Source organism: Cydia splendana, chromosome 18 (genome assembly GCF_910591565.1).
Source record: "Cydia splendana chromosome 18, ilCydSple1.2, whole genome shotgun sequence".
In the NCBI taxonomy this organism is placed as follows: Eukaryota; Metazoa; Arthropoda; class Insecta; order Lepidoptera; family Tortricidae; genus Cydia; species Cydia splendana.
The window spans coordinates 14,927,992-14,945,118 of NC_085977.1; the positions used below are offsets into that span (position 1 = coordinate 14,927,992).

Genomic DNA, 17,127 nt, shown 5'->3' on the forward strand with positions numbered 1-17,127 from the left:
TCGAGAAATTCGTGTGATGTAATTAATGGACGACCCCTGATGACGTGATAGGAGTATTTTTTTACGAGTATATTTTTATTTCTTTAACACGCTCGTACTTATAAGATGGCCTCGATGTTATCGTCTGTCATCGTCCCCGTCACTTTCTAATACGTAACAGTAAGTGCATGTGCAAGAGTGACGCATGATACGAAAGAAGATACAAGTGCAACCATCATATCCGTAATACTATTACAGCCGGCTTGATAATTGTTATTAATATTGTGTGTACTGGATTATTTCTACATTGTCTAGTTCTTACTTGTCTGGAATTAATATATTTCCTGTAAACCATGTTTTTTGTTTGTTACGCGATATCTGTGCTATATAATCGACTGCTGCAGAAAGTAGGGTGACAATTATTAATTATATAAAGTTAGATTTTTTTTTTATGTATTTAATGTCTAAAATCAAAAGTGGCCTAATGTGAATGGATTATATATTGAAGTGATTATATTTTCACTTTGAATATTTCTTATGATTTATTTGATTAGAGAGGTTCTCGTTGGAATATGCGAAGCGCATTGCGGGGGAATAGAGTTAGACCAAGAAAAGTCCACGCAGTGCAAGTGTTATTTTAAACGTCAAACTTCTATGAAATGATGGCGTATAAATAACACTTGCACTACGTGGGCTATCAAAAGCGCTGCAGACTTTTCTTGGTCTAACTCTAGCTTTGACAGGGCACACCGTGGCCAAAAACTATGATCTCAAATTTACATCATTCACATATATAATGATGCCTGCCTAAATATATAGTATTTTCAACCTCGATGGGTAGGGTGACAGGTATCATCTCCACATAATCAGGTGTCAACCTGTCAGCGTACCCATGAAGTTTGAAAAATACTATAGAAGGCGTCACATGATACTAAACCATTTTTTTTTAATAACCTAATTTTAATCCAGGACTGGAAGCCCGGAGCAGCCCCTGCCCCAGTCAAGACCGAAGCCCCATCCCCAGGGTCAGGGTCAGAAGTAGCCACCGTGCTGCAGCGGATAGCCACGCAGGGAGATAAGATACGCAAGCTCAAGGCAGAAAAAGCTGAGAAGATCGTCATTGACACTGAGGTATGGTCATTGAGAAAAAACCGGTGACGTGCGAGTCGGACTCGCGTCGCAAGGGTTCCGTACATAAGTCCGACTCACGCTTGACTGCACATTTCTAATAGGTTTTCCTGTCATCTATAGGTAAAGTACTACATTGTGTATTTTTTTCAAAATTATAGGCCCAGTAGTTTCAGAGATAAGGGGGGGGGGGGGGGAATGGTCGGACAGACAGACAGACAGACGCACCAGTGATCCTATAAGCATTCCGTTTTTTCCTTTTGAGGTACGGAACCCTAAAAAATACATGGAGTGCTCACTCCATAGGTACATCAGTTTTGGTACCAAAACCACAATTATTTTCGTACTGCTACTTGACAATAGATGTTGCAACGACCGAAAAGTCTAATGCTCAACAATTTTCAGCTAATATTATAACCGGATTATATATTTTCAACTCTGCTTTTAATTTAGTTGTAAATTGTTGTTCAATAAAATTTTCGTGAGTGGCGACACTAGAGAATTCTAGTATCAAGTAGCGGTACTGATAATTCCGCTACTCGATGCTAGATGTCGACTGCGAAAATAATAGTCGTTTTGTTATCAAAACTGATGTATGGAGTGAACACTCTATTCTTACTATATTTCTCTATGCTCTTGTACAAGCTTAGCCAAGCTCCCCATTTCCAAATCCAATTCGAAATGAACCCACCTATCGTGTTCTTGGCGTTAATGTCCAGTGGCGGATTTACCCTAAGGCCCAGTAGGCCCGGGCCAAAGGCGGCAGCAAGGCGGAAGTCTATATGATGCATGCTGAGAAAGGGGCTAGTAGTTACTACAGGGCCCGGGCCCTAGAGCGGCCAAGACAGCAAATCCGCCACTAAATGTATCAAAGGTTATTTTATAGTTACTATTGTTTTCGCATGGGCATGAAGGCCGAAAGCTGAAATGGGACTGGGCAGGGCACATCTGCCGAATGCACCCAGAACGCTGGGCCAAAGTATCCACGGACTGGATCCCACAGGATGGATCTCGGGGCAAAGGAAGACCCAAACGGAGATGACGGGACAACCTCGATACATTCTGTGTGGAGTGGCGGGAGTGTGCATTAGACAGAGACATAAGTGGCGGGAAAGATGGGAGGCCTTTGCCCAGCAGTGGGACCCACTAAAAGGCTAATTAAAATTGTTTTCGCAGGTGAAGAACCTTCTGAACCTGAAGGAGCAGTACAAGTCCATAACCGGCACCGCGTGGACTCCTAACGCTGCCCCACCTGCCGCATCCCCCGCACCTAAAACTGAGGTACTAACATTATATCATCATCACACGTTCAAGTCCGAGGCGCATAATAAGTAATAGTATTTCAGTGTTATGGTACACGGGAAATGAACTGCTGGGATATTGAGAGCGCACTATTCGCCAACAAACTGTCTCAGTTTGGCGAAAATATTGTAAAATATAGTCTTAAGTGTCTTTTTGAAATAAATAAATTAATTGATTAAACTACCTATTTCTATTCCGTATATTCCATTTATTCTATTCCGTAGTTAGTGTTCCTAAATATTTATTTATTTATTTGATATTTACAGGCAAACGCCACAATGAATGGGGACGAGAAAGCCGCCGCGCTCGCGGCCGAAGTCGCGAAGCAGGGCGACGTTGTGCGAGACCTCAAAACTAAGAAGGCTGACAAGGTATGGATGTATTCACCGTGTTTGTTATTAACAATGGCGACCCAAAATGAGTCTTGGCCTCCGACACGAGTACACGCCAGTTGTCTCGATCCTGTGCCATCTCCCGCCAGTTATCGACATGGAGATCGCACAAGTCCGCTTCAACAGCATCGCTCCAGTGATACCTGGGACGTCCGATCAGCCTCCGCAATCCTCCTCCATTCTCAAGACGTTGCTGAGCCAGCAGAGACGTTGAGCTTTTGTCTCGCCTATAATATTGAGCCACAAGATGTTCAATCTCGGCGTTTTTGCGAAGTCTAAAACTGCCATCTTCTCTTCTCACAGACAACTGATGAATCTGTCTAAATTCACCAGCTGAAAGAGAAAGTTATGAAAAACAATAGTAGCTGCACAGTGTTGCCGTATAAGGAGATCGGTATACCCTTATTTTCCTGGATTAAAAATAAAAGTGTTGGGTACTGGTTCCCTGTCGGTCACTGGTGCCACTATTTTGTGTTTAAGAGTCCGCAGCAAGCTCGGTTCTCCATACAAACGTAGTTACGCTCTCATTTTAGAACGAGTAAGGTATATCTAGTCCTGTAATTACTTTATGTAGCTCCAGATAGGTACCGTATAACTATGGTACCTAGTTAGTAAATAACTAAATAGTAAATTGTTTCACAACAATACACTCTTTTTCGGGCAGTCGTGTAAAAAATACAGCTAATTTAAATTTTTCATACAAAACTTGTTTTTGCTCTATTTCGTTTGTTTTATAAACTGGAGCTATACAGGGTGTCCCAGAACTACCACGTCACAGTGACAGCAGAGGTAGGTCAACTCAAGAGGAACCTAACCAGCCTAACATGACCCCAGTAAAAGTTGCATGGTTTTCAAGTTATTTGAGAATTTTCCCCTTTGTTTTAACATTTTTAGTAGGTACAAAGGGGAAAATTCAATATTTTTTTCGGTAATAACTCGAAAACCGTGCAACTTTTACTGGGGTCATGTTACGCTGGTTAGACACCTTGTATAAGCTAATTACAAGACTAGTATACCTCATGTCATTATATGTGCAAAGATTCATTACAATCCAACACGTAGTTTTAAAATGAGAACGAAACTCCGTTTGTATGGGAAGGTGATATTCAGCCGAGCTTGCTGGGAACTCTTTAAGTATAGGGTATTTGACTGTATTTAACTGGTATTTAAAATACTTTATTTTCCACCATGCATGAAATAAAGCACCAGAAGAATAATAGAGAAACGTAGACATCAGTTATTTTTAGACACAATTTCTATTATAAAACCGGTATAAAACTAAAAGGAGTAGGTAATTTGATTGTGACGTCACATGCTAGTGTTTCATATAAATCCCGTAGTAGCAAAATCGTTTTGATAGTTCGAAAAAAAGACTCTGATTTCAGTAGTCAAATACCCTATTATTTCATCAACGCCCTTCGCTTCACAGGCCACGATAGACGCAGAAGTAAAGAAACTTCTAGAACTAAAAACCAAATACCAGGCTGAGACGGGAACGGCGTACGTCGCTCCGGCCGCACCGCGCGAATCCAAGCCTAAAGAGAAGAAGGAAAATAAGCCAAAGGAGAAGAAAGAAAAGCCTAAGGAACAGGTAATAAAGGTTGTCTGGAAGAGATCGCTTCTTAGCGATAAGACCGTCTGTTGTTACCTAGCTTCTAACTGTATTTAATTTTCTGTGTGTTTAGTGTTCCGTACAAAACTTTGTTCACGGAACACTTATGGGATCACTTCGGTCTTGAAAATTAGTTAAATGCGTTTTTCTCAGAGACCGTTTGACGTGGATACCTAAAATTTGGAACAGTTGTAGTAATTAGCACCACTAATATTGTAAATAAGTCAAAACCGCTTATTTCTTATTTTAGGGGGAAATTTGGGGGGTTGAGAGGAGTAAGCTTTATTTTAACTGTATGATGCACTATAAAGAATATTTACTTAATTAATTTAGGCGTATTTTTGGACTGTCGGTGCAGGCGTTAAAGCACAACTAAGCGCTACTTTCTAGTCAAGATTTAGACCATCTATTGCCACATTTCAAAGCAGTGGCGTCAAAAATCTATTCTAAAGAACCCCTTTTACTAAGGGTGTTATTCCACCTATCCCATTTTTTTTTTCCAATGTGTATTGCGTCTTACATTTTGTTTGATGAGATAGTGAGACGCACTGACATTGGACAAAGAAATTGGACAGTGGATAAAAGGTGCACAGGTGGAATACCACCCTAAGTCACTTTTTTCGTGCTGATTGTGGTTAGATATTTTGAGTTGTCCATAATTATATGACAGCGCTATATTTTTCGCTAATCCTATCCAAAAAATCGGTGTGTGTGACGACTCATACTACATCCTAGCAACATTACTCTAGGAACCGTTTCAACCATCAAGGACGAATATGAAAACTGACTCTCATTTCTGACTTTTGTATGTTAAGTTCTATGTCAAGTATTGAGGATATGCTTGCATTCTTACCGTCAAGTTTCTGCAGTTAGCGTTGACGGAGTTTAGACATTTGAAACATTGGATAATTGTCACTATGTACGACTGATGCTGCCATCACTTTGTCGGCTTTTCTACGTTAAATCTTATGTAGTAAAAGAAGGCGGTTAATTAGTTCAAACGGCTGCCGCTAGCATAAGGGCTCATTCAGACGGCACGCAAATCGCATGCGATTTTTGTTACATTGCGGACCAGTGAGGTTACATCAACTCAGCCGACCGATCTAATAACGCAATGTAATGAAACTCGCATGCGAGTTCTCGCACCGTCTAAATGAGCCCTTAATGTTTGACTTTCCATAAGATTACGTGTGTTTGTGACAATCAGCACCACTTCTTCCTGCACCGACTTCGCACCTCGCCAATGAGGAAATCGATTTAACATCGCGTATTGTTTATTTCAGTCACCAAAGCCCGCCAAAGAGGAATCCGCGAGCGTAAAAAAAGTGACTCGGCTGGGACTCGAAGCCAGCAAGGACACCGACCTGTCCGAGTGGTACTCGCAGGTCATCACCAAATGTAAGTTTTATTTAACATTTAACTGTCAGTAAAATTAAATATTGATGCGAACAAGGTGTCAAAAATATATATACACGACCATATCTCCTATACAGTAGGATCACTACAGTCAGCATCGAATAGATAGTGAAAAAATTAAAGATTATTGTCCTTTTTTTTGCAGCGGAAATGATCGAGTACTACGACATATCCGGGTGCTACATATTCCGGCCGTGGTCGTACAGCATATGGGAGGTGATACGCGAGTTCCTCTCCACCAACTTCAAGAGGCTCGGCGTCAAGGATTGCTACTTCCCCATCTTCGTGTCCAAGGTACTGTTGTTGTACAGAAATGATCGAGTACTACGACATGGCTGCTACATATTCCGGCCGTGGTCGTACAGCATATGGGAGGTGATACGCGAGTTCCTCTCCACCAACTTTAAGAGGCTCGGCGTCAAGGATTGCTACTTCCCCATCTTCGTGTCCAAGGTACTGTTGTTGTACAGAAATGATCGAGTACTACGACATGGCTGCTACATATTCCGGCCGTGGTCGTACAGCATATGGGAGGTGATACGCGAGTTCCTCTCCACCAACTTCAAGATGCTCGGCGTCAAGGATTGCTACTTCCCCATCTTCGTGTCCAAGGTACTGTTGTTGTACAGAAATGATCGAGTACTACGACATGGCTGCTACATATTCCGGCCGTGGTCGTACAGCATATGGGAGGTGATACGCGAGTTCCTCTCCACCAACTTCAAGATGCTCGGCGTCAAGGATTGCTACTTCCCCATCTTCGTGTCCAAGGTACTGTTGTTGTACAGAAATGATCGAGTACTACGACATATCCGGGTGCTACATATTCCGGCCGTGGTCGTACAGCATATGGGAGATGATACGCGAGTTCCTCTCCACCAACTTCAAGAGGCTTGGCGTCAAGGATTGCTACTTCCCCATCTTCGTGTCCAAGGTACTGTTGTTGTACAGAAATGATCGAGTACTACGACATGGCTGCTACATATTCCGGCCGTGGTCGTACAGCATATGGGAGGTGATACGCGAGTTCCTCTCCACCAACTTCACGAGGCTCGGCGTCAAGGATTGCTACTTCCCCATCTTCGTGTCCAAGGTACTGTTGTTGTACAGAAATGATCGAGTACTACGACATGGCTGCTACATATTCCGGCCGTGGTCGTACAGCATATGGGAGGTGATACGCGAGTTCCTCTCCACCAACTTCAAGAGGCTCGGCGTCAAGGATTGCTACTTCCCCATCTTCGTCTCTAAGGTTGGCGAAATATCGTGTTCCGCTGGCAATGGATTTTTGTACAACATTGGCGGCCGGCGCGATTAATGCGCTGTTTGGTCAGAAAAGGAATCGCCAGTCCAGTATCCCTATACCTCCTTATCGTTTATATCTTGGCCGGCAATCCCTCATTTCCTAGCTGGGACTACATTAACATTATTATATAAATACTTATGTGCTACTATTTCAAACTCGTGTATTTATTAAACATTGTGTACACGAAAAAACAAACTATTTCATTCCAACTTATTTCGTTCACTTTGCCTTACTCAGACTGACAAATTGCCTCGAACACAATGTTTTATTTTCATTGTACAATACTATTTCTTTTTATTAAATCACATTTACAACTGGGTCTATCCCCGACCCCGGATACCCGGTTATTTTAAAATCCGGTTACCCGGGGGATAGACCCGATTGTAAATGTGATTTAATAAAACTTAAATACGCGATTAAGACCCGTTGTGTAGTTTGATAATGATTTAATATGTGTTCAAAACGTGAAAATTTTAAATGTTATTATACTTACAATACTATTTCTTGTTCTAGGCGGCCCTTGAGCGCGAGAAGACCCACATAGCCGACTTCGCCCCAGAAGTCGCATGGGTCACCCACTCGGGGTCATCAGAACTGGCCGAGCACATCGCTGTCCGTCCTACGTCGGAGACTGTCATGTACCCAGCTTATGCCAAGTGGCTTCAGACTTACAGAGACTTGCCCATCAAGCTTAACCAGTGGAACAATGTTGTGGTGAGTAAACGATACATATAGACATGCTACTATAGATGTCAGTAGATTGACCTATTTAATGTTGAACGTGTAGCGGTTCGTCCTACGTCGGAGACTGTCATGTACCCAGCTTACGCCAAGTGGCTTCAGACTTACAGAGACTTGCCCATCAAGCTTAACCAGTGGAACAATGTTGTGGTGAGTAAACGATACATATAGACATGCTACTATAGATGTCAGTAGATTTACCTATTTAATGTTGAACGTGTAGCGATCCGTCCTACGTCGGAGACTGTCATGTACCCAGCTTATGCCAAGTGGCTTCAGACTTACAGAGACTTGCCCATCAAGCTTAACCAGTGGAACAACGTTGTGGTAAGTTCCAAACTAGAGAACAGTTCATTTGTGATGCTTAACTTCAAACTCGGGTAAATCCATTCGACCCTCTCAGCAAATATCTACCCTTATTACCTTTTCTTAATACCAAAATCGCATAATCTGGAAGATGGATTTACCCAAGTTTGAAGTTAAGCGACTCGTTTAAGCTATCAATATGTAATTATGCAGTAATAGACGCTTGCAACTAAAAAATCGCAAGCGTAACTTTACATACGCGTTAACCAACTAATACACTAAGCGCCACTTGCACCATTTCACTAACCTGGAGTTACCATGGTTACCAGTACAATTTGACCCTGAGTTGACGGTTTAACCGCTTAACCTCGGGTTAGTAGGATGGTGCAAGTGGCGTTAAGAGTGCGCACTGTGTTGTGTTAATTATCACCGCAGCCTGTAAATTTGGTGTCACATGCACATTTCTGAGACTGTAGATATTCACTATAGACTGTCTAGTCATGTTAGACTGTCTAGCACATTGGCTGCAAAGATTGGCTACGTCAGTCACCTGAGAGCGCACCAGCGACGCTCTCAGCGGTATAAAAGCAGTCGATGTTGCCGAAAACGGCTAGGAGATGATGATGAGTCTAACATGATATGTATAATAGGAATAGGGTATTTTACATTTTTTTATGAATGGTATCAATCGATCAGGTTTGTTTTGAGGATCAAATGTCTGTATGGGACCCATTGTCTTGGAGCAATACAAAAGTCACAAATGATGGTGAAAGTCTGGCACCCACACTTTACTGACGAAACGCTTCTAACAAAATGGCAATACATCGTGACGTCACCATGTAGCGCTAACGTTTCGATGTATGGAAAACAAGGAAATTGCGATTTTGTCAGTGAAATATTGCGTTTATGTATATTGTTGGAATACAATATTTTTTTTAATAAAATGTAAGGTATCGAATTTGAAGGAAAAAAATTTTTTGCATTGGAGGTCTTGTATTTTTTTATTATTCCCATATATTTTTTAAGTGTCCAATTTATTGTGATAAATTGCTCATTTTCTATCTATTTTAACTAGATTTTGTTATAAAATTCAACATGTGTCATCATCCCTATTGAAACATGTGTATATTGTCACCAGCGTTGGGAGTTCAAGCAGCCGCAGCCGTTCCTGCGTACCCGCGAGTTTCTCTGGCAGGAGGGCCACACCGCGTACCGCACCGCCGAGGAGGCGGGGGAGGAAGTGCTTAAAATCCTAGGTAGATACAGTAAAATAATTTAATTTCAGTACTGTATCGTACCTTGTCACAGTGACAATCAATATGAAAGTCGTTAAGGACCTGGCTCATAATAGGTATTGTCACTGTGACAAGGTACGAAATGATACTGAATGTCGGCTTGTTGACCGTCTGCAAAAAGGATATTAAGGTTCTTAATTCGTCAGGAGGTTTTTGCTTTGTGTTTCTAGGGTTCAGTACCCAAAGGATAAAAACGAGACCCTATTACTAAGCCTCCGTTGTCCGTCCGTCTGTCTGTCTGTCACCAGGCTGTAACTCATGAACCGTGATAGCTAGACAGTTGAAATTTTCACAGATGATGTATTTCTGTTGCCGCTATAACAACAAATACTAAAAACAGAATAAAATAAATATTTAAGTGCCGGCTTTTTTTAAGTATGTTCCCCGATCTCCGAAATAATAATATTGAATTGAAAATAATATTAAATTGTTTATTTTTTTTTTCTTTTGATATTCAGGCAGGAATTGACGCAATTGTTGAAATATAGCTCTCGGAAAGCATATCAGTATCATCATATTCATCATCAAGTCGAAATGTTCATCATTTTATTCTTCTTCATCAACTTGGTGAAGAAGAATAAAATGATGGCATGTTGAGCTTGTAAAGATTAGGTATTGTTAAATACAGAAAGAATACTTAACATGATGAATTACAGATCTGTACGCGCGCGTGTACGAGGAGTTTCTAGCCATCCCTGTCATCAAGGGGCGGAAGACAGAGAAGGAAAAGTTCGCGGGTGGAGACTACACCACCACGGTAGAGGCATATGTGCCAGCTAGCGGCCGTGGAATTCAGGTAAGGGATACCTCACACGGATTTTCAATTAAGCATTTGTAATATACTTTCAAATGCTGATCTTTGTCTATGGGCTTAGATTTTTGCGGTATCTAATAAAATCTTAACGAATTACAGATGTAGTTCTTGCTTAATTTTTCCGTCGTATTTTCTCGGAAACGTTCGTATTTGTCATGCTACTTCAGTCAACCTCAGTAATTTTTGGACCGAAACTGACTGAAATAGCAAGACACGTTCGTCCGTTTCCGTGAAAAAACGACGGAAAATAATTAATCAATTATGCACTACATCTGAACAACATATTTTATACTAGCTGTGCCCGCGGCTCCGCCCGCGTGGAATTCGGTCTGTTCTGTTTCTCTCCCTCTCCCCTGGAGGCGGAACTTGAAGTAAAGTTGACAGATGGATATGCTAGAGGACTGTAGTCCAGATAAAATATTTAACAATTAGGTACCACTAAATAAAACTACACTCCAAAATCAATAGTTTTTTTCGCCCTTATTCAAATTTTACACGTGATTTAAACGACAGAGTAGTAGGTGTATATCGGACGATACAGTAAGGTGTACGCGCGAGAGCGAAAGCGAAGCGGCCTGCCTGGCTAGAGCGCCACTCACCGTGGTCTTCTTCAGACTCCTGAGGAAGACCACGTGCCCCTTGTAACCTCAATGCGAAACTTTCGAGACTTTCGCGAATCATTTGATTTTTTTCGGGAAGGCATGGTAATGCGTATAAAATGCGAGTCCCAAATCGTTTGACTCCGCAAACGACCAGTGCCGGATTAAGATATTTTGATGCCCTAAGCATTTCTAGACCATGGTGCCCCCTCTCCCCAGGGTCATCAAGATTATATTGAATTATTTTGGTAAATTGAGTGACGTTTATTGCTGCATTACAGCTGAGCATGGAAATCAGTCACATCATTTTATCACGAAAATTGTCAGTCCTGCAGCAGTAACGTTGCAACAGAGTAATCCTGCTGCAATCGCCACCCGAGTATCACCTTTATCATATCCTAGAATGTTATTGAAAACGCGAGCGAAGCGAGCGCGAAAATTTTTCGATGTAAAAACGCAATTTGATAGATAGTTGTACATTTTTACTTTTAGTATTGAAATCAGTCACATCATTTTATCACGAAAATTTACAGTGCTGCAGCAGTAACGTTGCAACAGAGAGTAATGCTACTGCAGTTGCCACCCGAATATCACCTTTGTAATATCTAAGAATGCTATTGAAAACGCGAGCGAAGCGAGCGCGAAAATTTTTCGATATAATAACGCAGTTTGATAGACAGTTGTACATTTTTACTTTTAGAATGGAAATCAAATCAGTCACATCATTTTATCACGAAAATTGACAGTGCTGCAGCAGTAACGTTGCAACAGAGTAATGCTGCTGCAGTTGCCACCCGAATATCACCTTAGCCATAGTTAAGAATGTAATTGAAAACGCGAGCGAAGCGAGCGCGAAAATTTTTCGATATAAAAACGCAATTTGATAGACATTTGTACATTTTTACTTTTAGTATGGAAATCAGTCACATCATTTTATCACGAAAATTGACAGTGCTGCAGCAGTAACGTTGCAACAGAGTACTCGTAATGCTGCTGCAGTTGCCACCCGAATATTACCTTTATCATATCGTAGAATGTAATTGAAAACGCGAGCGAAGCGAGCGCGAAAATTTTTCGATATAAAAACGCAATTTGATAGACAGTTGTACTTGGGTTACCTACGCCATTTCGAAAGATGTTTTGCCGATAGTTGTTTCGTCGAAGACCTTTTATCGAATCTACTTTTAGACGAAAGCTTGATCAATCGAAGGTACCATTCATCGAAATATCATTTCACCGACAATGCGTTTGGTCGAAAGCTTAACACATCGAATATTCATATTATCGAAACTTTTTTACACGTGATATTTCATCGACATTTGAAGTACTTACCTACTTATGCAATGTTTTATTTTATCGAAAAATGGAATCTTGACCGTTGCGAGGGTTTCAAGGCACAAGGGTTAAACAAATTTACAGAATAATTATTTATTTCCTAGCAAAAAATCTTGTAAAATTGGAAAACCGAGTAATAAATATAAAATAGTGTATATTTATTGGGTACTTCATATAAGATAAGATTATTCCCAACGGGAATATTCCTTTGTTTCCGGGAATATTCCCAAATCAAGGGAATATTACAATTCAGATTGGGTAAATCAAATTTTAAATTAAAGTTTGTTAAAATCTGTATAATACCCTGAAAAATAAAATGACGTTCACAAAAAATCCTCGTCTTTATTCTAGATACATAAATTATACATGTTTTAAATACTAAATTTTAAGCTTTTTTTTTTAAATCACAAAATCGTTTATCTTTTTCGCGGTGCATTTTATGTGCAATATTAGTTTATTTGTTATTTGAGAGTTTATGTCTCTATCTCTTTCTTTCAATATATTGGTATCGCTTCTTCTAAAAAGATACACCATGGTGCACTTACTCAGTCTTCGAACGTATCTGGTTCTATCAACACGTGCGTAGACGTGCATAAGTCATAAGGCCGAAAAGTAAAGTGTTTTAACATTTTACTACTCATACAGTTAACAACAAAGTCACGTTTTGTTGCAAATATTGCAATACTGTGTATTTATTTAAAAATGCTATGAAATTCGCCTGCCATTTAGGCAAATGTGCCAAAACACCATGTGACGTTCAGTGTTTCTTTAAAAACCGTGAAAAAAATAAGTCCAGCAGTGCTCCAAGTGAATCGCATGGTGAACCTAGCCGTTCTTCACATTCTCACATTCCATATCAAGAGCCAAACCAGGACTCTACTGTGTCTGATATCACAGATAATTCGAGTACATCGATGAGCATCATGAGCACCGCAGAAACAGTAAGTTAATAATATAATATAAGTACATGATTGTATTGCATGATAGTGAATTGACCACGAAAGTGCAACACGTGGTAATTTAATTGTGACGTTATCTGGTAAAGGGAGCTTATTGTCGGTGGCATTTACGCCATTGTTAACGATTACACCATACTCCCCTCTACTCAAAGGTCCCTTTACTCAGATAACATCACAAATATGTTTTAAAAGTATAGAACGAGACTTAACTGTGGTAATTTTACTGTAGTTTTAGATAAGGTACCTATTTACTTGTATGATGTAAACAATTAAAATTAATTACGTTACGCTATCGCTACTCAGAAATAAATAAAAATACCACACGTTGCACTGGCACTGTTGACAAAAATTCAAAGACACGTGTTTTTTAAGGTACAGTAGTAACATTACTTATTACTGTTTTCAGGTTGGAATCCACCAAGTTATTGCAAGAGCGATGTATGTAACTGGTTCACCATTTTCGCTGTTTGAGCATCCGCTATGGAAAGAAGCATTCCAAAAGGTGAATCCCTTATATAAATTACCGTCCCAAAAACAGCTGGCAACAACTCTTTTGGATAAAGAATACGCAGAAGTAGAATTAGACGTGACGGATAAAATAAAACGAGCCAGCACACTTTTACACGTGGCGATTGATGGCTGGTCCAATATAAGGAAAGAGCCGATTATGAATGTTATCGTATATTCACCGAAGCCCTTGTTTTACAAGTTCATCGAGACAGATAATAACAGACACACGTCTGAGTATCTATGTAATCAAGTGTCAAATATAATGGAAGAGTTCGACACGTCAAAGTTTTTTGGAGTTGTAACAGATAATGCGGCTAATATGGTGCGTTTCGGCAAACTTCTGCACGACAAATATAGTCAAACACAATGGACTGGGTGTTTAGCTCACACTTTACATCTTTTGATAGGAGATATATTAAAGATATTAAAGATTAGAAAATTGTTTAAACACATTGTCAATGTCATCAAAACGATTTCAAGTTCCCACATTCTTGGTGCTGAATATAGAAGGATCGCTGAAGAAAAGTCTGTGAATATTACACTCCATTTACCAGTGAAAACCAGGTGGGGCAGCTATTTGTTTTGTTTGCAGAGTTTTCTGAAGTCGAAAGTTGTACTACAAAACATGGCCGTGAATATGGCCACCGGACCATTGAGACCATACAAAATCGAATTGTTGAATGAAGATGTCTGGTCAGAAGTGCAAGATCTAGAAACAGTCTTAAAGCCAATTGTCCAATGGATTCTAATGTCGGAAGGAGATTACCACGCAGTGCACTTAGTGCATAAAGCATTTAATGATCTACATAAATTATTAGACACCCCGACTTCCAAAAACTTTTTAGAAGACAGTTTACCCACCTTCAAAAATAAGTTTGAGGAAAGAAAACTGAATGCCTTAAAACCTTTACATTTGGCCGCAGCAATTTTGGATCCCAAAAATCAAGAAGCTTGCTTAACAAATGAAGAACACCTAGATGGATGCGATGTTATAATCAATATGACTGATGATGATGCATCCGACATATTAGTGGATATCGCTAACTATAAAAGTCGTAAAGACATGTATGAAAAAGATTTTTTGTGGAAAATGGCTGCAAAGGTGGAACCAGTGGTTTGGTGGGAAACCCTTTTTTCGAAGACTGCATTAGGGAAAATAGCTTTGAAAGTACTATCGGTACCTGCAACTTCAGCGGCAGTAGAGAGATCGTTTTCGACTTTTTCTCATATCCATTCGAAAAGAAGAAATCGCCTAAAAACAAATAGAGCAGGAAAGGTGACCTTTATATCACACAATTGGAAACTCATAAATAAACCAACTCCACAAAAACCTGCAATGCCAATTTTATCTGATTGTGTTTGGGACTTTGGAGATGCAAGTTCAGATTCTGAGGATGACTTTTCTGACATTGTGGATATTGAGGAAAGCTCTAATTTATGTTTGGGTCTCAGTGATACTGAGGTTGAAAATATCACAATGCGAAATGCACAAAGCTCTGACGACACTGATGACAGTGACTGATAGTGTAGACAGTTAGAATATGTGATAGCATTAGACTTTATAAAACTAATTAAATCCAATATTTACAGATAATGACAAAAAATGAAAATATATAGCCTTGTGCCTTGAAACCCTCGAAACGGTCAAGATTCCATTTTTCGATAAAATAAAACATTGCATAAGTAGGTAAGTATTTCAAATGTTGATGAATGTGTAAAAACGTTTCAATAATTTGAATATTCGATGTTTTAAGCTTTCGACCAAACGCATTGTCGGTGAAATGATATTTCGATGAATGGTACCTTCGATTGATCAAGCTTTCGTCTAAAAGTAGATTCGATAAAAGGTCTTCGACGAAACAACTATCGGCAAAACATCTTTCGAAATGGCGTAGGTAACCCGTTGTACTTTTTTACTTTTAGTATGGAAATCAGTCACATCATTTTATCACGAAAATTGACAGTGCTGCAGCCTCAACCAGGCGCGAATGCAGGATTTCATACAGAGAAGGGATGGGACAATTTTCTATCAGCCTAGCTTCGCATAGGGCTCAATATTTAAGGGTCTCAGCGAGGTTATTTTCATACAGAAAAGATGCAAGAAAGCAGAGCTTGGAATTGACCAAGTGAATTGAATTGGCGAAATGCGAGCAAGGCCGAAGGCCCAGCTGCGAAAGAGGAAAGCTTGGATTTGGATCCACGCCCAAGTGTAATTAAGGCAGAAGATCAACTTTGCCGTAAGGCAGAAGGCCTCGCATAAGACCTCACGCCGAACTGCAAAAGAGTGGCTTGAAATCGATGCATGTAATCACGACTCTTCTACAGCTTGCTCTTTGGCTTCACTCGAAAGCGCTACTTGATAGGATGCTTTTACACTGATTTAAACTTTCACGATTATTAAACATTATCAAACTGCACAACGGGACTTAATCGCGTATTTAAGTTTTAAGATTTACCTCCGACGTTTCGAGGACGGCGTTGTCCCCGTGGTCTCGGAGAAGACTGGCTCAAGTTGACATCAACATCTTCTAGCCGCGCGAGTTTTTCGAACTACCCGCACTTGGTCTTGTTTATCAGTTTGAACGTTTTGCGCACTAGGGATGTCACTCTGTCGACACACAACACTAACGATATTCGATTTATCGACTGTCGATATTCGTTTCCGCTTACATTTACTAATGACTGGATTCCATGTGGATGAGATCTTAAAACCCTCGTCCCGATTAAAATTGCAATGTTTTTTGATTTCAATGGCTTCCCGCACTTTTCTACTGTAGAAATGGCGATCCGTGGAGAGGATTTTAGGGTTATGCAGCTCAATCCAGTGGTTTGGTCCTGACTCCAGCAAATGCTCAGCCACCGCAGACTTGTTGACCTGACGATTTTTGACAGCTGCGATATGTTCCTTAACTCTTTCTGCTATGGTGCGCTTAGTTTCTCCGATATAGGAACTACCACAACTGCAATCTATTTAACTAAGCGCACCATAGCAGAAAGAGTTAAGGAACATATCGCAGCTGTCAAAAATCGTCAGGTCAACAAGTCTGCGGTGGCTGAGCATTTGCTGGAGTCAGGACCAAACCACTGGATTGAGCTGCATAACCCTAAAATCCTCTCCACGGATCGCCATTTCTACAGTAGAAAAGTGCGGGAAGCCATTGAAATCAAAAAACATTGCAATTTTAATCGGGACGAGGGTTTTAAGATCTCATCCACATGGAATCCAGTCATTAGTAAATGTAAGCGGAAACGAATATCGACAGTCGATAAATCGAATATCGTTAGTGTTGTGTGTCGACAGAGTGACATCCCTAGTGCGCAAAACGTTCAAACTGATAAACAAGACCAAGTGCGGGTAGTTCGAAAAACTCGCGCGGCTAGAAGATGTTGATGTCAACTTGAGCCAGTCTTCTCCGAGACCACGGGGACAACG

The 17,127-nt window shown here is 40.4% G+C and overlaps 1 protein-coding gene across 1 annotated transcript in view; it reads left to right on the forward strand.

Moving 5' to 3' along the window:
* LOC134799152 (bifunctional glutamate/proline--tRNA ligase) overlaps positions 1-17,127 on the forward strand; it is a 102,709-nt gene that overhangs the window by 64,301 nt on the left and 21,281 nt on the right. Inside the window, exons 18-26 of the mRNA XM_063771559.1 lie at positions 949-1,110; positions 2,284-2,388; positions 2,676-2,780; positions 4,231-4,392; positions 5,697-5,811; positions 5,975-6,123; positions 7,649-7,849; positions 9,321-9,438; positions 10,134-10,273. Coding sequence (XP_063627629.1) covers positions 949-1,110; positions 2,284-2,388; positions 2,676-2,780; positions 4,231-4,392; positions 5,697-5,811; positions 5,975-6,123; positions 7,649-7,849; positions 9,321-9,438; positions 10,134-10,273 — 1,257 coding nt within the window. The remainder of the gene's footprint in view (positions 1-948; positions 1,111-2,283; positions 2,389-2,675; positions 2,781-4,230; positions 4,393-5,696; positions 5,812-5,974; positions 6,124-7,648; positions 7,850-9,320; positions 9,439-10,133; positions 10,274-17,127) is intronic.